Below are 22,418 nucleotides of genomic sequence, written 5' to 3'. Positions count from 1 at the left end.
CAGAGGCTGGAACAGCATGTAGGTATCTCATGTGAGTTGCAGAGCACCATACTTGGGATCATGTTCCAATGCTTTCACACGTTCACTAGTTGGAGCTTAAGTGGGTGGAAGCAGTGAGGACTCCAACCATGCTTGAATATGTGATGCCAGTGTTGCAGGTGATGGCTTAGCCTGTTGTGCCACAACACTGACTCCAACTGTCCTTGTGTGTGTGGTTGGTTGGGATTAATGTAAATCCTGTGCCTGTTTTGAGTCATGGGCTCATGGTTTGTGCTCTTTTGGGTAAAATAAACTGATTTGAAGTTTTAAAAATGTATTCATAACTGTGGATTATTTTAAAAATGGATCTTTTATGACGTTGTTATGTGTATGCTGAAGGACAGAGATACTAAACACTCTGTAAATGTGACCTTCAAAAAAAAATAAATGTTTTTTAATGAGTAAATAGAGATGCCAAACTATTTCTGGAATTTAAAAGTTATTATCTATTATCTCAAGCTCATAATCAGTGATCAGGTCCGCAGGAATCAAAAAGAGATTCGAAAAATTGGTGAACAAGGTCATCGCACAGTGATGTGTGTTTGAGAGGCACCCGGTCTCTACAGTCATCGTGGTCTGAGTCATTTCACAGCAATATTTGCCCTAGCCTGTCTTTCCAAAGGAACATCGCATAACACAATCAAAGCTATATATATGTAAAGTAAAACCCATAGCCAGCGTCATTCTAAATTGGGAAAGACTGGAAGCTTTTCCACTAAGATCTGGAACTAGACAAGGATGTCCACTTGGACCAGTTGTACTTACTATGGCATTGGAAGTGCTTGCCAGAACTATTAGGCAAGAATAAGAAATTAAGGGAATTCTGATTGGAACTGAAGAATTAAAAGTATTCCTGTCTGCAAGGACATGATTCTTGACAGAAGACAACAAAACAGTCCATCAAGAGACTACTGGACATCTCAATTTTAGTTCACATACAGGACCGGCTGCTCTATACCTTAAGGTGACCAGAAAGGGTCTCCCCAAGAAACTGTTGAACCAATCTGGGCGATGAGTGGCTGGACTCTATGCTTGGTGTATGTTTGCAATGAAAGAATCTTGATTGAATTTGAACTGTAATGCTGCATCAAGGTGGGGGAATCCACCGGGGGGAGGGGAGGGGGAGGGAGGGGGGATTCCCAGAGCCTGTGAAACTGTCACATAATGCAAAATAATTAACAATAAAAAAAAAAGAGACTACTGGAACTTGTTAGAGACTTCAACAAGGTTGCAATGAACATAAATTGATGGCACTAATATGCACAAACAACTCCATGGCTGAGAAAGAAATTATAAGTTCAGCTCCCTTCAAAGAGTTAAGAGGAATCTCAAGTATGTTGGAATTAGCCTAGCCAAAGATGTGGAAACTGTCTATAATGAAAATTACAAAACATAAAAAAGAAAAGAGGTCATTAAAAGTTGTAGAAATCTACCATGTTTCTGGCAGGATCAATATCATCAAAATGTTCATGTTACCAAAAATAATATACAGATTCAAAGCAATCCCAATCAAAATCCCAACAACATTCTTCTCAAAGATAAAACAGAAGATACAAAAGTTCATCTGGAAACACAAGAGACTACGAATAGCCAAAGCTATCCTGAAGAAAGAAAATCAAGCTGGAGGAACCCAAATTCCACTACTGCAGAGCAGTGCTCATCAAAACAGCCTTGTACTGGTATAGAAACAGAGAATATCAATGGAACAGATTAGAAATTCCAAAAGGAATCCTACACAAATACAGCCAATTATTCTTAGAGAAGAGAATTGAAAATAGTCTAGGTCTCTTCAACAAAAGCTGTTAGACACTGGGATAGCAGCTTGCAGAAGTAAGACGCTAGAACCTCACCTGTCACCTTATAGAAAAATCAGCTGTAAATGGATCAAGAACCTATGTCTGCACCCAGAAAGCATCAAACTATCAAAAGAAAACATAGGTAGCACTGTCCAAGATATAGGAATGTGGAAGACTTCTTAGAAAAGATACCAAAAGCACAGGCAGTCAAAGCCCAAATAGACAAATGGGACTACGTCAGGGGGAGGAGCTTCTGTACTGCAAAGGAGATGATCAACAAAATGAAGAAGCAACCAACAGAATGGGAGAGTATGTTTGCACACTACACAACCAGTAGGGGACTAATATCCAGGATTTGCAAAGAGCTCAGAAATTCAACAGCAGCTAAACAAACAATCATGTAAATAAATGGGAAAAGTAAATAACAGACATTTTTCAAAAGAGCAAATTGAAACAGTAAAAAGACATAAAAGTGCTCTGGATAATACAAATGAGAACCATGCTGAAGTGCCACCTAGGGGAGACAAATGTGAACCCTCAAAGAAAAATGGCTTAAAACTTCTACCGTATATTGGCACTTATGTTTAGGGAAAGATAACAGCTTATAAAGATAAAAATAAGGTTTTTGTAAAGGCCCTCTGTACATAGAAAGGCTGAGTTGCCCTGATCTTTTCACTGCCCTTTAACAAAAGAAAAAAAACAATTCAATCAGTACTAGGTAAAGGTGATGGTAATCAATGCATGATTGATTATAAGATTTAGTAAAGAATCTATATATATGCCTTTATAAATTTTTCTCATACATAGGATTTCCTTTTAATCTTGTATTCTTGATATTTTAGGTAATATTAGTTTAGGTTTGGTGAAAATTGATTTTGGATGTAAGTAAACCACCTGTCACTATGTAACCACATGTGCTGCCAACCGTGAGTTCCTGGCTTCAGCTTGGTGACTGCAGGTCTGAATGAATAATGGTTTGCTGAAAATATTTTCTTTGATGTAAAATAATAATAATGTTTATTTAGGATTGTTTTTGTAATCATTCTTTAATAATGAAGTAAAAGTGAAGCAGTTGGGTGTTGTACAAATCTTGTGATGATTTGTGTATACATAAAGAAGGCAGCTTTCTTGAGTTGTCCATTGTGAGCATCTTGCCATAGTGGTCCATACCTCCTCTTCTTGTCTTCTCGCCAATACACACATCCTTTGCAGGCTCTCAAGTCAGCCGGAGCTGGTCTCAAGCAACTCTCCCTGCTAACTCACTAGTTATGGATCCTGGTTGAGTGAAACAAGCCATTCTAAGACTTAGATTTTCTATTTATGGAAAAGGTACTCATTCTTTAGATTTATTTTTGTAGTCAGTTTGAAAGACGTTTAGTATAATGCATGGTCAATTTATATTTCATTTTAGTAGTGAATTTTGGTTAAGTTAGAAATATGGTTGTGCAGGCATAATAACATGGAAACTGAATTAGTGAAATAAGTAAGTAAATTAGAAATGCTGAGTCTCCTGAGAGTATAAATGGGAAATTCTCAGGGGAATAAGAAAAGTTGTCATACGCCAAACACCTAAGCGTTATTTTTTCCCTTTTGAGTTAGTTTTTTTTCTCTCAATTAATTATAATGTGAAATGATCTTGAAGTCCTATTGAAAATAATGTGAAGAATGGATAGTGCGAACTATCTGGGGCAGTATTTACAAGGATGTGATATAAGATAGAACACAGTCAAGATCAAGAATCGAGGACAGCTAGACTACATTATACCTTCAAGTATGTACTTGACTTACTGACTTGTCTGAGAGGGTTTCAGCACAACGGTAAGCATCAACACAAACCATGCTGCTTTTCTGTTTGCATTTTATGTGTAAATTTTACATAATAGCATATATATATATATATATATATATATATATATATATATATATATATATATGTCAAGATTTAGTTATTTTTATATTGGAAAGTGAGACATACAAAGAGGGGAGAAGACAGAGGGAAAGATCTTCTATCCTATGATTCACTTCCCAACTGGCCACAAATTCTGGAACTGAACAGATGCGAAACCAGGAGCCAGGAGCTTCTTCTGGGTTTCGCATAAGGATGCAGGGTTCTAAGGCTTTGCGCTGTCCTCAACTGATTTTCCCAGACCACAAGCAGGGACTGGATGGAAAGAATGGTGCCCATATGGGATCCTGGCCCTTGCAAAGTGAAGACTTTAGCCACTAAGCTCCTGCAACTAGACCAATGTTATGTTTAAGAAAATTAATAATATATAGTGATGTATCTACATTAGGCTGGTAAGCTTGGGTGAAGTGTCCAATTAATATCTGAAGACAAGAAGAAATACCTTACATAAACATTAAAATGATTATACATAAATTTTATGCTAAATAAATATGAGGTGAAACTTTCATTTTAGCAAATTGTAGCTTTTTGTGAACTAGAGGATTCAATGCTCAGTAAGATTGTCTTGGCTTTCCCACAAATATGATTATGTCAGATTAATAATGTCATGATTCTCAGTTGATGATGTGGGTTCTGATATTATATATAAAGGCATTTATATTCATATATGCCTTGTTAAGCTGTGATATGCTTTGAGAATCACAGGAAATAATTGGAGCCTCAGTCCCTCAAAATTATTTCCTACATCAAGTGTCTATGTTGCACTCATATTTTTAAAAACTAGATCATTAGAAGAGAAAGAGTGAACAGATAGAGAATGGTGTTTATGGCAGAGAGTTTCATGAGCAGTGATAAATAATTAGGCTTAAAAATATAACTGAATTGCAACCCATAGAAGTTAACGAATTTCTTCAGCATTAACAAGTTCTTCAAACGTATTAATACACTGATTAATATAGGAAACAATTCTAAGTACATATGTTTATGGCAAAATTATCACGTGAGACAAACATGTTCTGAAATTTATAGTGTCAAAATTAACCAATATTCTGATGCAGATTTTGTGTGTGTGTGTGTTACATTAAGTAGATTTTTAGTCAACTTGATAAAGGAAGAAAATTGTTCACGTTGGTTGGTTTAAAAAAAACTATATAGGTAAAAGATTGTAAAAGATAGGTAAAAGATAGTAAGAAAAAGTGGGTATTTTTTTTAACAGGTACATATTTTATGAATCTTTAACCTTTTCTCTTTCAGTAATTCTTGTATCCAAAATAAACCTGCAAACTCACCTTGAAAGATGCAAATAGCGTAACATCACCAATCAAGGAATGGCTAAGTTGTTGGGAATCTAATAAGGTGTGGCAAAATCCCAGGGCTACTTGGTGGTCAGACCATGGAGGACACCACCCAGGGTGGAGAATAATGAAGGTGGATCTGAAGGGGTGAACGAATAGATATAGTTTACTTCCCAAAGATTCATTCTGGTTTTTAATATGTAAGATTGTGCACATTTATGTGGAGTCAATTGGAAACAAGAGAAAATAAGCCAACGGATTTCACACTTACTTTTATGAGTCAAATATTGAATTACTTGGTGTGGGTAAAGAGACGAATAAGCTGAGATACAGCCTTGCTTTTCATAGAAGATAAGGTGAGTAAGACTTTATCTGTGTGTTATTACTGAAAACAACTAGAATTAATGGCTGTAAAGTTTTATATTTAAGAAAGAGGAATCGGTTTATTAGTAATTGCAAAGGAATAGAATTTATGCCACGATGAGAACCCTATGAATAATGGTCTACAGCAAGGACCTACTCCTACTTGTCACAGCTATTTTATAGGGCATTTTGACATTGTTATCAGAACCCACCTTAGGAGCTCCTTGGTGCAGGGAGTTAATCATCAATTATGCTTAACAGCAGCATCTCTTATTGTAGTGACAACTGGGGGCTAAGCAGCTCCACGTCTGACCTAGCTGCTTGTCAATATGCTTGGGAAAGGAACAGATGATGGTTCAAGTGCATGAGCTGTGGTGGTCACTTGCAGAATGAAACAAGAAGTGGACGACTCTCCTCTGCTGCTACTTCTCTCTGAAACCCTCCCTATCAAACAAAGATTAAATAAATCTTAAAAAAACAAAAAGGTTTCATTTATTCTGGTATATCATGAAGAGGAAATTGTTTTAATTATTTAAATGTTATTGATTTACCTAATACATAGTGCTCCTCACCTTGCTATTACATCACTGTGTTTTACCGGTTAACTCACCACTTCTTCCTTGGAGTTCCCTCATCAACATCATAATAAATGGGAACAGGATGAATGTGACTGAATTCATCCTACTGGGACTGACACAGAATCCTCAGATGCAAACAATTCTATTTGTGCTGTTACTGATTACCTATTTTGTTACTGTCTCAGGAAACCTGCTCATTGTTATCACCATAATCTGCAGCCAGACTTTGGACTCGCCAATGTATTTCTTCCTGGCTTTCTTATCTTTGATAGATGCATGCTATTCTTCTACCATAGTCCCTAAAATGTTGGCTCATCTTCTCTCAGAAACAAAAACAATTTCATTCAATGGCTGCATGGTACAGCTCTTTCTTGAACATTTCTTAGGTGCTTCAGAAATTGTCCTCCTCGTAGTCATGGCCTATGACCGCTATGTGGCCATCTGTAGACCACTGCACTATGTGACTGTGATGAACCGGCGTGTGTGCTGCCTCCTGGTGGCTCTTTGCTGGGCAGTGGGGTTTCTCCATTCTTTTGGGCAAATTCTGGTTACCTTCTGGCTTCCATTCTGTGGCCCCAACATCATGGATCACTTCACGTGTGACATTTTCCCCTTGATACAACTTGCCTGCACTGACACATTCCTCCTTGGTCTCTTGGTTGCTGCCAACGGTGGGGTGATCCCCGTGATCACCTTTGCCATGTTGCTGATATCCTACGTGGTTATCCTGAGCTCCTTAAGGACTCACAGCAAGGCCGGCAGGAAGAAGGCCCTCTCCACCTGCAGCTCCCACATCACAGTCGTCGTCCTGTTCTTTGTGCCCTGCATTTTTATGTATCTGCGACCAGTAGCCACCTTTCCTATGGATAAAGCCATTGCAGTATTTTACACACTCATCACTCCCATGTTAAATCCTGTCATCTACACAGTAAGGAATGCAGAGGTAAAAAATGCCATTAAGATGATATTAAACAGGAATGCAAATTCCAATTACAAATGATCTAAAGGAAGAGGTATTCCTATCATGATAATTTGCTCATACTGTTTCTTAATAAACTCATATGCAGGATAAAATTAAATTTATAAATTAGAAAAGTAGATGCACAACAATGAACAATAAAAGAGCTATAATAACAATGTACAGTGAAAACAGTTTCTGCTTTGGCGTCTTGATTAAATAAAGAGTTACATGAATGTGAGAATGGAGACACTGTGCGAGTTGATTGGATACCATACACAACTCCTGAGCAAAGGGCAGACTGTGTGTGCTCTGTGGACACCAGCAACAAAAGGATGCATCATGTCGCAGGCAGGATGGAGTGGGACAGCATGAAATCTTATCACATTCCTCAGAAAAGCATGTAATTCAAAATTTATTAATTGCTTATTTCTGGACTGCTTTATTAATGCTTTTGGGTGAGGGGGGAATACTGCAGACCTCCCTGCACCTCTCACATGATTGTCACAGCACTTCTGCAAGAAGCTGTTATCATGATTATTCCAGTTATGTGGATGAAGGAGGATGAAGCTTAAGCAAGGTACATAACTGTCCCCAGTGTCAGAGTCCAAGTTGCCTTCATCTGTACCTAAATCCACTGTTCTTGTTAATATTTCTACAGGTATAAACACTAAGGCAGCGTTTATTTCAAACTCCCTTTTGTTTGTTAACCTCTGGGGAGTTCCCTGCCAGAAGGGCCCTGAAACCTCTGATGGGGTTAGGGTGCTATGTTCACCAGCAGAAAGAACCACCAGAGACAGTCTGATGCAGCATGCCCTTTATTCTACAGCAAGGGGAGGCAGAGGACGTCTCCTGACAGTCCTCCCACCCAACAGTGGCTCTGTGGTTGGCTAGAAGGCATGTCTGTATCTCTGGACCTTGGAATCATGTGGTAGGTCATGGACAACATACATGACTGGCAGGAATGCCCCAGGTGGCAGGTTGACCATGTGTCACATTTGACTTCTCAGAGTTGTTTACCAAGGACGTCGCAGCACAGGTCATCCAACGACAGAGAAGAGAAACACCAGTCTCAACTGTATGACCAGGGAACAAGCCAGGTTGAGGTCTCAGGTAGCCAACACCATTTTCAGGGGTTCCCTGGGGAACATGGTGTGCCTTGTCCTATGACATCCCACATGGGCCAAGCAGGCAGCAATCCAAGGGTGGTCTCTCAAAATAACCAACTGTGTACTCTTCCGTTCTAATTGTAGAATGGCATGATGTGCCTGTGCCTGTGAGCAGCTGATGCTCAGAAAGCTGTGTGGCCAACTGGAGTGTAGCACAATGTAGATTGTGATTTACAGGGATGACCCTCCCCATACTCTCTACACACACACACACACACACACACACACACACACGATCCAATATTTAGAACTCTAAGCTTCTTGTTCTGTTGTTTCTGTGCCTTTTCCTACTCAAAGTTTGGCTCTTTATTTGTGAGACAGACATTATTCTGTTTCCAGGAATTCATGGACAACCCTCACTGACATCGACCTAACTCTAAATATGTCCTTTGTCCATTTTATATTACTCTAGGATCTGGGCAGCTCAACTAGGAAAGTGGAGAGCTCCCAGAGAACATTCTTTGCCTGTCTTTCTGGCTGTTTAAGTGGTGGCTGAAGATTAGTTAGCAGGTCACGCTGAAGGGACTTTAATTAGCATGCTTGGCATTCTCATTTCCTACTATGATATCAGATGGTCAGAGTTGAAAGATAATTTAAAGACATTTCCAAAAATGGTGCTTCAGTACAGTCGATGCCCATATCTGGCTTTTGGTCAGTTTCAGTGTTTTATTTAAACCTTCACTCCTACCAGCACAGATACCATGATAGCACAATGTTCATGTGAGCCGTAAAACGTACCTCTGTGCCATGACCTCGGCTTTCTTAGATTGTTGTTCCACATGCTAGAGTGATCATATCCTCTGAAGTCAGTTCAGAGTTAGGACCTATTTCTAATCTAAAAACACATGCGAACTAGTGCATATGGTTCTATGTAGAGATTTTTCTGACTTTTTTCAGTCAGTTGAAAATAATTTCAGACACTGATGCAGGCTTCTTTGAGTGCTTTTAGTAGAGAGTCACAGAATGTCTCATGATTGGTGTGAGCAGACAGTGTTGTGACACAGAGTATTAAACACTGCTCTAAGAATGTAAGGTTAGCGAAGCATCTGCCCCATGGAATACTATTCAGACATTAAAAATAACGGAATTTAACCATTTGCAGCAAATGGTCTCAAATAGAGACTATTATGCTCAGTGAAAGTTAATCCCCCAAAAGACCAATATCATATGTTCTCTGTGATCCAAGCAATCTTCATGCAAAATAGGCCTTTCAGTGCCGTTTTTGCTGCAACACACAGATTTTGATAGTCTTGTTTTTATTTTCATTTCTTCAAAATAGTTTCTTATTATTTTCACCAACGCTTAGGTGATATAGTAACATATTTTTCAAGAAGATTTTTTATTCATTTTTTCACTGATACATTGGTCATTCAGTAGCATGCTAGTTAAATCCATGATACTGCAAAATTTTTAACTCTATTCCTGTTGTTGATTTTGTTCTATGACTTTTCCTTTAGGGACATGTATAGTAACTCTGTAACGGAGACTGTCATATCCAGATATAAAGATGCAATGCAGCATGCATCTCTACTTCCATGTCAAAGAAGGATTCCCAATGAAACTGGTAAATATAGCTTTAAGACAGAATGCTGGGATATCATTGACTGTATCTGCAATGTCAGGATACATTTAACTATCAGGATGATGACTTAATGACTGCTTATGACAGACTAGAGTATTGTAATAATGTTGGGGAAACCAGTCGGGGTTAGGAGGGAATTTGGGGAGAAAGTAAGGGAAATCCCAGAGCCTATGAAATTGCATCGTAAAATAAAAAATAAAATAAAATAAACTGACATGAGAATAATAATAATATAAGATTTGGGTGTGGGTTCCTCTCTTGTATTAACACAAAATATTGTGCTTTGTTGATTCAGTTTGTTATGGTAATAATGATGCCCATCTCTCTTTTCACAGTGATATTGTTATGGTAAATTTACATGACTGGAATAAATACACTATATAGCTTTGGGTCTCAATCAGGAATATAATTGCTTTCAGCATGCTCATATTACTCTAACTCCAATGTTGGCATAATAAACAACCACTTTAAAGAAGCACTGAATCTTCCTTATTTTAAGTACTAAATGCATCCTGGTGTGAGGTACTGGTATTATAATGAACTCATAAACCTCACTTCAAGTAATCCGGAAACACTATTTGAAGATTATGATAGCTATGAAGAATAAACTTGGAAATAAGAAAATATCATAATGAAAAGTTTAAATGTCAGATAGCCACCAGCTATTTAATTATAAAATGATTAATATCCAGACTCCATACTAGGTCCATTTGTTATTCCATATACAAAATCGTTAGCGATGAACTGTGTTAACTGTCATGGTTTGTTTCTCGGAATCAGTGTGTGTCATCATATGGACTTAGAAACATCTTAGTAAATAAGGAGGAATGGCTGCGAAAGTTTTCTTCCAATGCACAGTTCAGAAAGGTGAGATAATTGGATCTTGGGCAAGATACACTAATAGTAATGAAATACCCTTGAGATCCAATTAGCTCTAGCTAAGAAAGTTCACAGAATGTTCTTGCCAACAGGGTATGTGGAATCCCTTTGAAAGGCTCAAGAGAAAGGCATTACCCAAAGACAGCATTTATACGTCAACAGTTACTACAGCTGAGCCTTTGACATGTCAGATCTTACAGCTTCCTGTCTTTCTTGGTGAAACAGCAGCTGCCTCAAGGCCGGTGCATGACTGTGTCAGACAAACAAATAGGTGAGATGATCTTAAGGAAGTAAAATAACTTTAGAATCATGTTAGTCTTAAAATAATTGTATAATCACCCTAATTCTCCCCAAATGGAAGCTTAAATATTCTGCAGCAAATCAGACATCAAGAAAAAAATAAAGTTTTAAAACATTCTGGAATACTTTTAATACCAATAGGAATATATGGCAGTAATAGTTTTTAGTAACTGTATAAATAAGAAGTTTCTTGGGGTATGATGCAAATTTTTGAAAATATCTCTGTTAATACGCATGTATTGCCTCATGGAATGTGCCGTATTTAGCGTACTCAGTTCTCTCAGGTTGGACATTCCATGTTATGTAAAGAATTTTACACTTTTAGAGATTGTAGTGAATGTGTTCTATGCATTGATTTTCCTTTTGTTAAAATGTTTTCCATTCAGTTTATTCAGGGAGGATTAGTGTGACATCAGAGAGAAAGGAGATTTCGTGATGGCTGTTGCTTCCTACATCTGAATTACTTTAGTAGTCAGGTCTCAGTCTTACCTTATGGGTACCACATTCTTCTCTGATCGTTTTGACAAACAGTCTCAGAATAAGGAACAGGTAAATTGCACTTGTTGTTTCACATGTGTGTAAACATTTCTTCTTGAGAAAATAAAAGTTAAAGAAGATACAGTGACTGGGTCCTATGGTATATTCATTTTCTAATTTTGGAGGAAATTCAACACTGTCTTCTAATATGATTGTGCTGGTTTACATTGCCAGCAACAGCATTTCAGAGTATCTTCCCCCTACATGCTTGCTGTTTATTTCTGTTTAATTCGTACTGCTCCGATTGTTTGATGATGACCATTCTAATGAGTGAGGTCACATCTTCTTGGAGTTTTAATTTGCATCTCCCTAAGGCTCTTGATCTTGAGCATTCTTCCATGTGTCCATGTCCATTTCTATTTCAACCTTTGAAAAACACCTGCTCATGTCCTTTGTCTGTTTTCTAACTGGATTGTTTGTTTTATGTTGACTAACTTGAACTTCTTATGTATCCTGGGTAATGATCTGCAGAATTTGTAAATATTTTCTGCGCTTCTATTGGATGTCTTTGCGCTTTGTTAAGTGTTTCCTTTGCTGTCCAGAAGCTTCTTATCTGGAAATCACTCCCTTCCACTGGTTCACTCCTGAAATACTGTGAATGTGTCCATTGACTGGGGACCACAGCCAACAGCCTAGAACACAACTCAGGTCTCCCACATGCGGGGCAAAAGCTCATTTTTGAAGCCATAACCCTTACATGTGCGAGGATGCGTTAATGAAAAGCTGGAGCCAAAGCCAAAGCCGAGAATCCAATCTATGGAGAGATATGGATTTAGCTCAACCTCGGTTCACCAAGACATGTATTTTCAAAATTTTAACACATGGAGGCAAGTACATGTAAAAGGTTTTGGTAGGTTTCCATAAACTGAAAAAAAAAACTACCCAAGAATTTTTAATTGTATTAGGTGAAAAAAAAAACAGTTTGTGCATGTTATGTGGAGCATAAATTTGAAGGATAAGCAAGAGGGAACAACTGCCATTCCATTTTTCTTGAGGTTAATTTGGCTAATAACATGCTGTTCCATGGTGGAGAGTATTACTCTCCATACTCATTCAATGAAATAAGCAATCAATGATTAAACTGGAAAGCATAATTGTTTCAAAAGTTTGCTTCACGTGAAGCACATAGGGATAAGAACATACTCCACAGACACAGGGACTACTCTCCCTCCGTAGTATGAAATGCACAGCATCATTTCTAGATGATTAATTAGGTGTCTTTCTCTTTGTGCAGGTAATTTAGATCCTAGCGAGGTGTCACTGTGTGAATGGATCACCTGGCGGCTCCCCATAATGTGACCGAATTTATTCTCTTGGGGCTCACACAGAATCCACGCTTGCAGAAGATCCTCTTCGTGGTGTTTCTGTTCATTTTCCTCTTTACCCTGCTGGCGAATCTGCTCATCGTCCTCACCATCGCCCTGAGTCCCACCCTTTCAGCTCCCATGTACTTTTTTCTCACTTACTTGTCCTTCATCGATGCCTCCTACACCTCGGTCACCACCCCCAAAATGATCATCGACCTGCTCTACCAGAGAAGAACTATCTCTCTGGGGGGCTGCCTGACTCAGCTGTTTGTGGAGCACTTGCTAGGGGGGTCCGAGATCATCCTTCTCATCGTCATGGCCTATGACCGCTATGTGGCCATCTGCAAGCCCTTGCACTACACGACCATCATGCGGCAGGGGCTCTGCCGCCTCCTGGTGCTCATAGCCTGGATTGGAGGCATCCTGCATGCCACTCTGCAGATTTTTTTCATGGTCAACCTGCCCTTTTGTGGTCCCAATGTCATCGACCACTTTATGTGCGATCTCTTCCCTTTGTTGAAGCTCGCCTGTGGAGACACATACAGGCTTGGGATGGTGGTGGCAGCCAATAGCGGAGCCATGTGCCTGCTCATCCTGTCCATGCTGCTCCTCTCTTACGTGGTCATCCTGCACTCTCTGAAGTCCCTCGGGTCCGAAGGACTGCGCAAAGCCCTCTCCACGTGTGGCTCGCACGTGACCGTCGTCGTGCTCTTTTTTGTGCCTTGCATATTCACCTACATGCGTCCCGTGGCCACCTACCCTGTGGACAAGTTGGTCACTGTGTTCTTCGCAATCCTCACCCCGATGCTAAATCCTATCATTTACACAGTAAGAAATACAGAGGTGAAGAATGCCATGAGGAATTTGGTGAAGCGAAGATGGACTTAATCCACTCACAATGCCAAGAAAGTGATGACAGGTATTAGCGGAGAGGAATGTATCTGTGGTCAAATGTGCAAGAGATTACATTTTACAGATGACTGACAAAAATCAAGCTTGCAAATAAACTTGTAGAAGGTGGGCTATGTGCTTTGGGTGCCTTTTAATATACTTAGCTGAGGTTTTAAAGATCCTATGCACACATTCTGGATATGAAATAGAACAGCTATGAATCCACTGTTTGATGACCCTAAGCATTTCTTCTCCAGTCTGTTGCCTACATGGGACTAATTTTTTTACACTTTTGTAGTTTGAAGACATCTGGATTTTCCATAGAGTCTTGATCTCTGAAAAACATTTCTTTTGCATTTTTGCTTGGCTTGTATTACAATAAGAAGTTAGAGAATTCTTAGATGCACACATGGACAGTGATCTGCTGAAATGGAAACGCACTGCTGTGACTTGCCTCTCCCTAATTCTTCCTCCCTCCCTTCTCTTCTTCCTCCTCTTCTCTCCTGTCACACCTGTTCTGTGTTCTTTTCCTTTGAGACTCTATTTTTTGTGAGATGCTCATAAAGAAAGAGGCAATTTATTACCTATCTCTAAATGTTTTTGACAAAAAATAAGCCAGAAAATTTGAGATGTGTCTTAGTTTATTCTTCTTTGCTTAAATAGCCTCGTGGCTCACAATTTTTCTCAAATACAAACATATCAGCTTTCTTTCTTTTTCTTCCTAAGTTTTGGGGAGGCACTTGAAGGAGTAGAATTATCAGGAGGAAAAAATGAAAACTAACATATCCTACCAAAGCTATTGTTTCCAGAAAGTGTCATGTTGACATTTTGAGTCAGTTCATATATGTCAGCATTTTAATTCATTGAAGTGATGGGATCTATGTTCCTAACTAGTCATTTAAATGTTACAATTCACATTTTATGAAGAATCAACTTGAGCCTATGAGAGCATTATCAGCCCCTTTGTCTCAGAAAATACAACCAAAAGTCCCAGGTGCAAAATTCAAACCTAGGTCTTCTTAACCTCAGTTCTGCTTTCTTTTAACAGGCCGTTGTGGTGATGTGTCTATACGTCTGTCACTGAGAAGTGTCCAGCTGGTATCAGTGAGTCCACTTTGTCCTTCACCAAAGGGGAGTAGGGTTTGTTGTCACCCTTCCTCACATGTATTTCAGCACTCTCTGAGCACATGGGAACCTTCTAGACATAGAGTAGTACTTAACACTGAGATGATTAAATCTTGTTTGACTATAATGCCCCAATTCATTTTACTTCTTGGAAGTGTCTCCTTCAACTTTATTGGCCATTTGTGACTGACTGTAATTTTTTTGGTGAGATGGGTGGGTGGGTATCTCTGTGTCCCTGTTTATTCATGAATGTCTCAAATTCACAAGACACAAAACTCTTCCCCAAAGCCTAGTCCTGTAAAGATGATTAAAATCAGAAACAAACTGAATACCAATGATCAGGCTTGCTGTTGCTGGTGTGGATTAAACATTCTCAGAGTATCTAGACTGCATGATTTTGGAACATGTTTTATTGAGACCATAAGAGGAGAGCACACTGCATTTAAGGCCAATGATGACACAGTATATTAAGCTATTTACTGACTTTTACTCTCTCAATACAGGAACCGATATCACTAGGGTCTGTATGCAGCTTTACACAAGTGAAGAAGAGATTAGACTCAGTGCGGTTAAGCAAAATGCTGCTTTTAGATTCTGTGTCTTTTACTCTAGTTCCTAGTATTCCTTGCTACCATGATTAACAAATACCAAACACAGAACTGATTGTGGACCACATTACAAAGATTTTTGTGTGACTGTGGTGTGGATGGCAGTATTGCAAATGGTGGCTTAGATTGCTGCACCACAATTCCACTCCTAGGTCTCAGCCTAAAAGATCATTCTATTTTCCCTATTCTCAAAATAGGTGCCTCTCAATTCATACAATTATAGTAGATGTGATATCTTTCCCCCTAAGTGTATAAGAAAGCCTCATTGGTACCTGTGATGTGTTGTAGTGAACAAAGCTGCTACCTGAAAGATTGACATCACCTAGTGGGAGCAGTTTCAGTCCTGCCTGCCCTACTTCTATTCCAACTGCTTGAAAAGGTGCCTGGAAGAGCTGCAAAGAACACAGCCAAGTGCTTGGGCTCCTGACCCAAGCAAGTGAATGGGAAGAATCTCCTGGCTTTGGCCCAGCCATGCCCATGGCGTGCATTTACGGTGTGAGCCAGCATCTGGACCTAATTCTGTAACTCTACTTTCCAAAGAAATAAACCTTTAAAAAATGGCTTATTAGAAAATCCCAACTAGAGATCATTATGCTCAGTGAAATAAGCTAATCTCAAAAGGACAAATATCATATGTGCTCTTTGATATACGGCAACTATCAGGAAAAAATACAAGATCAATAAGTGTATAGGTAAATGTATCTATGCACATGTTCATCCAGAGGAGCTGTATCAAGAAATAAATTTCCTTTGAAGAAGTGAGGATACATTGTGTTATGTGTCTCTACTCCCAAATCAAAGATGAATTCCCAATGAAATATTAAGTATATCTTGACAATAGGATGCTGGACTTTCTACTATGATTTATAGTTATGTCATGATATACTCAAATCCATGAATGATGGACTTGTGACTGTTGCTGAAGGACTATACTATTTAATATTAGAGAAACCAGCGAGGGGAGGGAACATGGGGAGGGCAGATGGGGAAATCCCTGTGTCTACGGAACCCTATTATGAAAAGAAAAATCAAACCTGTGTCTATGTCACTGTCTTATCGTTAAGGCTCAAATATGCATGAGTGTGTAAGTGGGTAGTGATTGTACTTGGGGTATTAGAAACTCAGAGACAGGTCTGTTAGGAACCAAAACATCTGAAAAGTTTCCACAGAGAGATGATTATTGACAAAACATCATTTGCGGACCACTGCCCTAACCCATGTGTAAGTGACTGGGTAAAGTCTTGGAATGAATTTGGTGAGTTAGTGCAGACACAGGAAATGCAGTTAGCTATGACCTGTGAGGTTCATACTCGGTAAAACTGAGGCCCTTCCTCCCGGGGACACTTCCTAGGGAAGCAATCAATGATGTTCATGAGCAAGGTGTAGTGTGTGATGGACCTTAATGAAGGATGCTAATATCATCACATACGAACAGTGGAAAAAGAAACCAGATAATAGCTTTAAGCACCTTTAAAGTAGAAAGCGTGTTATTATTGCTAGACAAATTACTACAGAATGAAGAAGAATTTAATACTTATTTATTTATGTTTGAAGGATGCATTTTTCAGATCCTTAGTGATGAAAAGTATGTTGCAGCTCAGTGTGGCACAGTTTCAGTAATAGTATGGATAGATGAATAGATGATCAGAGTGAATGATAGAACACTTTGGCCCTAACAATTTCATCAGTTTCAACGGAAAGATAGGTCATTGTGTTGCTATGTTGTTTTTAACAGTTAGAATCCACATGATTGAATGCAGTAGTTCTTGGATGATTTTGATTTCACGGAGTTTTTGAAATCTAATTCAGTGGCTAGGCATGTACACAGCATAGCTTCAGAAATACTATACACAGAAAATAAAGTCATCATCCCTTGGCATCCCCAGGAGGAGATAAAAATCAACTTAAAAAATCTAAGACCATGAACAGACAGAACCCAGTATGGAGTGAGTGATCTGGTTTTGCTTGCCTGGATCTTCTGCCTAGCCTGGCTCCAGTGGAGTTCTGCCCCTGGGAAACACTTGATCGCCATGGGAGTGGATCGGAGTTCATTGGTACAGTGATTGGTACCTGAGCCAGTAGGGACACAGCTGCACAGGGATGCAGTTGGAATGATACAAGTCGGCACAGTGTGAAATTATGGGCTACTCCTCTTTTCACCTGAGCTCATTACCCAAAGGAGAGGAATGTTGGCAATGACATTTCTTACAAAATATGGACTTAGAAATGTTATAAGCTTACAACGAATGACATTTTAAAGAAATTAGTTGGGTGCTTTTTTTGAGACAACTTCCTTGTTTACATGAAATTTTAGTTCTTTTTGCAGCCACAGCGGTTGTTTCTTAGTGAAGTCTTTGGATACTTAGAATCACTGTGTTAAATCTTTCAAGTTAACAAGAACTCTAGTCCTGACAAATCAATGCCCCACTGAATGGCTGGATAACTTGCGTCTGGTGTAGATCCTGATTTATTTTGAAGTACTAACACATCATAATTTCCAGATCTTCTGAAGAAGAAAGTTTATGTGAGGGCATCATGAATGAGACCAAATTTTTGTCCTCACAAATGTGAATCTGCGACATGTACTTACACAGTCTCCACCTTCCACTTGTTCTGACCATCAGGTAATGTGGTTCTTGGAGGTACAGAGATGACACCAGGCAAAGCTTTAGAAGTGACCTTAGAATTTTATTCAAGCATTATGTATGCTCCTATTTGAGGTGTTACTTTGAAGTTGTTGAAATCATTGAGTAACTTAAACACATGAAATATTACATTATACTGAACATGTGTTTGTTCATCTGTATATATACAAATTGAAATGTCATGTTGGAAAAGCTTGGGCTCTCAATATTTTTTTTTTCTTAATTTACTTTAATCCCTGCTGGCAAGGGTTTGAAATTAACATTGCAAAGAGGAGATATGAGGATGATTTAATACTATGCTGTATTTCAACTTTTCAAGGTTGGCTAAAGCATGGTGAAGCAAAGAAATGATAAAAAAAAATAGAGTGTACATGATATCTCTATGTTCGGACTGGTAGGGGCTCTAATGTCTGCAGGGATGGACTGGCACTGACAATGTTGGCTACGTGGTTCAGTGCAGTGTTACTTGGATGATTTTAATTTCATGGATTTAATTTAATTTAAGAAAATACTCAATTGTGTACATACATGTGTAGAAAAAGAATAAAGTAGCCATCCTTTTGTATCCCCATAAGAAGATAAAGCCATCATTAAAATTGAAGAACATGACGATACTTAAATTCTTATTGATATAAACTTATTACATGATAGTTTCGACATTGGTGTTGGGGACAAACTAAGGCATGAAGAAGGTGTGCTGACGGATGTTTTAGCAGAAGGTATGGACAGAGGCAGAAAGAATTAAAGAAGGTCACTAAACTGGAGCACGATCCAGGTGAATTTTTAAATGGTGCTTTCCAAGTTCCATTGATTCTCCTGAAAATTCTGTGAGGTGTGAGCGTAAAACATTTGTTATGTCTGTTTTAGCTTGTTGTCCATGCTATAAACTGGATCACATACTGGCCACGATGCTTTACTCAGGTTTATATATTTTTTTCTAATCCTTACTACTATATGAGAAAATCAGGATAATAACAACACATATACCATGTTTTAAAAAATCATGAGAATTATTTTAATGATGAAAACAGCACTCTTTTTTTTTTTTTTGATAGTATACATAGTCAGTAAATTTCTTTTCTGATACAGTGAGAAAGTCAGTTCACCAGAACTCATGCTGTTTTCTACAACACAGAATTGCCTGGGATTTGCTAGGAAGCTGGAGCAGAAAGACTTGACTGCTGAGGGTGGGAATGAGAGAGACTGCTAAAAGAGGAGGTTGTTCTTTGTGAGACAGAATCATAAATGTCCAAACATGTACTAAAACCAAAGTAGAATTTTTATGGATTCACAGAGTTTAATGGTAAGGGGCAATCAAATATTATAAGTTAATGCTTATATCATCCAATGGCTAAGAATTTGCACTTCAGAATGAGATTATCTGAATCCACAACCCCACTGTTCATGAATGAGATGCGTAGAGTCTCCAAGACTCAGTTTCCAGTTCCTTGAGATGGTATTTGTGATGCATCTTATTTTGTGTGATCTGTAAAATAAAGGTGACAGGTCTGGCACATGGAAAGCCATCTTTAGTCATTCTTAAGAATCCATCCTTTCATCTGGAAGCTCTCTTTTGCAAGGACAAATGGAAGTGAAGAAGTGAGCCATGAAGGAGGAATGACAATAGATTTATATCATCCCTTAAGAATTCAATACTTGAGCTATAAATAGAATAATTTATGTCAAAATAAGTTCATGTTTGGATGGTGTCTACAATGTTGTAGATTTGGATCTTCTTGGAGCAGAGGAATTTAAGATTTAAATGTTTTTCAATCACCTTATCTAGAAAATATTTAATGGAAACAGTTGGAAATTTAATTAACGCTGCAACTTCTAGTTTGAAGACTAGAATACACACACACACGGTGAAATGAAACATGCTAAAGAGGCATAAATCTATCCCACTATACTGTTATAAAAATGAAGTGTCATCATGAAAGAAAATGTAATCTGACAATTTTGAGCATTCAATATTAACATGAGAAGCAGTAGACATGTTGCATGTTGATATTGGGTCAAGAAAATCTAGGTTTGAATTTGGCTTTTGTGTTTTCTACTTACGAGAACTTAGACGTCATTTTTTTCCCTCAGTATCTAAACTCTAAAACAGAAAAGCAACTAAATTTCCACAAGGTAAGTCACAGGCAGGAACTCATGGATATTAGAAATATATCATGATACTAGCAATAATAATTTGAAAAGTAGAGTTTTCTAAGTGTTTAATAAGTAAACGGCATACAAAAAGAAATTTTATATGATGTTTTCCAAATTCTTGGGTGTGACTATTAATGAAAGCTGGCATCCTAAATTAAAGTTCCCCAATGCAACTGCAGGGCTCCCTGCTTGTGAGTAGTTCCTTGAGGGCATGCAGAATGGAGGCAGTCTGTTTTTTGAATAGGGAGAGTGAAGAAGGAAAGACAAAACAGTAAATAGAGATTCATGAAGTGTGTTACCACTTCTCCATCACCTTCCAGTTTCTAATGATTCAGAGTTACTTTAAGGGTGTAAATATCTCCTTATTTTCAGGTGTGTATGTATCACAGTGATGAAACAGGTCCCCTAAACCACTGGCAACAGGAAACTGCAGATCCAAGAGTGGGGTGTACCAGTGAGAGGGGTGTCATTTGTGGGAATCACTGAGATACTTCTGTGAAGCCTTTGTGGTCTCCAACTGGTTTTTCCAGCAAGAACTGGGGAATACGGTAGGTAAAGAGGGTATGAGACAGGGTGCACAAAACACCTGTACTAGTGATTACTAACTAAAAATAATACTGCTTTTTCCACCACAGAGAGGTGTGTTTCCTCAGCCCACATTCAATGGAGGATCCAAACAATGTGACTGAATTCATTCTTTTGGGAATTACCACAAATCCTGAGCTGAGAAAAATCTTCTGTGTTGTGTTTCTGATCATGTATGTGGCTACAGTGTTGGGGAATGTGCTCATCCTGGTGACAGTCGCCTCAAGTCAGAGCCTCAGGTCACCGATGTACTTCTTTCTTGCTTTCTTGGCCCTCATGGATGTCACCTACTCTTCTGTCATTGCCCCCAAGATGGTCGTGGATTCCCTGTCTGAGAGCACGACCATCTCCCTTGCAGGTTGCATGACCCAGCTCTTTGCAGAGCACTTCTTTGGTGGCGTGGCGATCATCCTTCTCATCGTGATGGCCTATGACCGCTACGTGGCCATCTGTAAGCCCCTGCACTACACAACCACCATGAGTCCTCGAGTGTGCTACTTTATGGTGGGAGGGGCTTGGGTGGGGGGATCCATGCATGCTACAATACAGCTTCTTTTCATGTATCAGATACCTTTTTGTGGTTCCAATATAATTGATCACTTTATGTGTGATTTATTCCCATTGTTAAAACTGGCCTGCACAGACACTCACGTCCTTGGCCTCTTAGTCATCCTCAACAGCGGGATGATGTGTGTGAGTATCTTCCTCATTCTCCTTATCTCCTATGCATTCATCCTCTGCTCCCTGAAGTCTTGCAGCTCAGAAGGCCGGCGCAAAGCCTTCTCCACCTGTGGCTCCCACCTCATGGTGGTTGTGTTGTTCTTTGTGCCCTGCATTTTCCTGTACATGAGGCCCGTGGTCACTTACCCCATAGACAAGGTGATGGCTGTGTGTTTTACTGTTGTTGAACCCATGTTAAACCCTTTGATCTACACCTTGAGGAATGCAGAAGTGAGAAAAGCCATGAAGAAATTGTGGTTGGACAAAGGCCACTGAATGGTCCCTACTGTATTTGCTAAGGACAAGCCTTACTTATAAGACTATTGAGAACTTACTTTCTTGCCCACTGCAATCAGATGATCACTCAGAAACCAAAAGTACCTTATAAGTTCACAAAACAGGTAAAAGTTGATTTGTGTAACTACAGTACATCATGGCAAGTGTATTTTGTGCAACACTTTTTAAAAAAGTGACAGATTCACTAGTTTTCAAAATATGTCCTTTGAACCATGTAATCCTTTCCTAGTTCAAGGTTATCTTTATCTTTCCAAGTTGCATTTCTTGGCTTCTTTCTTGTCGTGGTCTTTCCATTTCCAGACAATATGAGAATTATTTCATATATTGGCTAGCCATTTGTATTTTACCCTTTGAAAAATCATGTCTTTTGCTAATGTTTTGGCTGGATTGTTCACTTTATTGTTACTCAGTTTCTAAATCTCCTTAAATATTCTTGGTATTAATCCTTTATTAAGTGTAAAATTTGCAAATGTTTTCTCCTGTTCTCTTGGTTACCTCCTCCTGTTGAATGTTGCCTTCAATGTACAGAAAGATCTAACTTCATATAATGTTTGTCTATTTTGTCTTTGGATGGCTTATTCAAGCAGTCAAGCCCATGCAATACCTTGTAGTTTTTCCCTGTATTTTCTTCTGGCAACTTGAAAGTATCAGGTCATAGATTTAGAAAAGATTCTTGATTCATTA

The 22,418-nt window shown here is 38.8% G+C and overlaps 3 protein-coding genes across 3 annotated transcripts; all 3 read left to right on the top strand.

Moving 5' to 3' along the window:
- The first annotated feature begins 6,059 nt into the window (after positions 1-6,059).
- Positions 6,060-6,977, top strand: LOC131480061 (olfactory receptor 4C46-like). Its single transcript, XM_058662450.1, has one exon. It carries the CDS (start codon positions 6,060-6,062, stop codon positions 6,975-6,977), a length of 918 nt encoding a protein of 305 aa, XP_058518433.1.
- Positions 6,978-12,670: 5,693 nt separating this feature from the next.
- Positions 12,671-13,597, top strand: LOC101519192 (olfactory receptor 4C3D). Its single transcript, XM_004585555.2, has one exon. The coding sequence runs from the start codon at positions 12,671-12,673 to the stop codon at positions 13,595-13,597; it is 927 nt and encodes a 308-aa protein (XP_004585612.2).
- Positions 13,598-20,795: 7,198 nt separating this feature from the next.
- Positions 20,796-21,713, top strand: LOC131479978 (olfactory receptor 4C6-like). Its single transcript, XM_058662263.1, has one exon. The coding sequence runs from the start codon at positions 20,796-20,798 to the stop codon at positions 21,711-21,713; it is 918 nt and encodes a 305-aa protein (XP_058518246.1).
- Positions 21,714-22,418: the final 705 nt, after the last annotated feature.

The sequence above is a fragment of the Ochotona princeps genome, chromosome 4 (assembly GCF_030435755.1).
Source record: "Ochotona princeps isolate mOchPri1 chromosome 4, mOchPri1.hap1, whole genome shotgun sequence".
Classification (NCBI taxonomy): domain Eukaryota; kingdom Metazoa; phylum Chordata; class Mammalia; order Lagomorpha; family Ochotonidae; genus Ochotona; species Ochotona princeps.
Note: the sequence above shows the minus strand (reverse complement) of the source record. Positions and strands in the feature narration are given on the sequence as shown.

Excerpts from the sequence above, each read along its gene's own strand:
- LOC101519192 (XM_004585555.2), top strand. The coding sequence starts at position 12,671 with ATGGATCACCTGGCGGCTCCCCATAATGTGACCGAATTTATTCTCTTG.
- LOC131479978 (XM_058662263.1), top strand. The coding sequence starts at position 20,796 with ATGGAGGATCCAAACAATGTGACTGAATTCATTCTTTTGGGAATTACC.
- LOC131480061 (XM_058662450.1), top strand. The coding sequence starts at position 6,060 with ATGAATGTGACTGAATTCATCCTACTGGGACTGACACAGAATCCTCAG.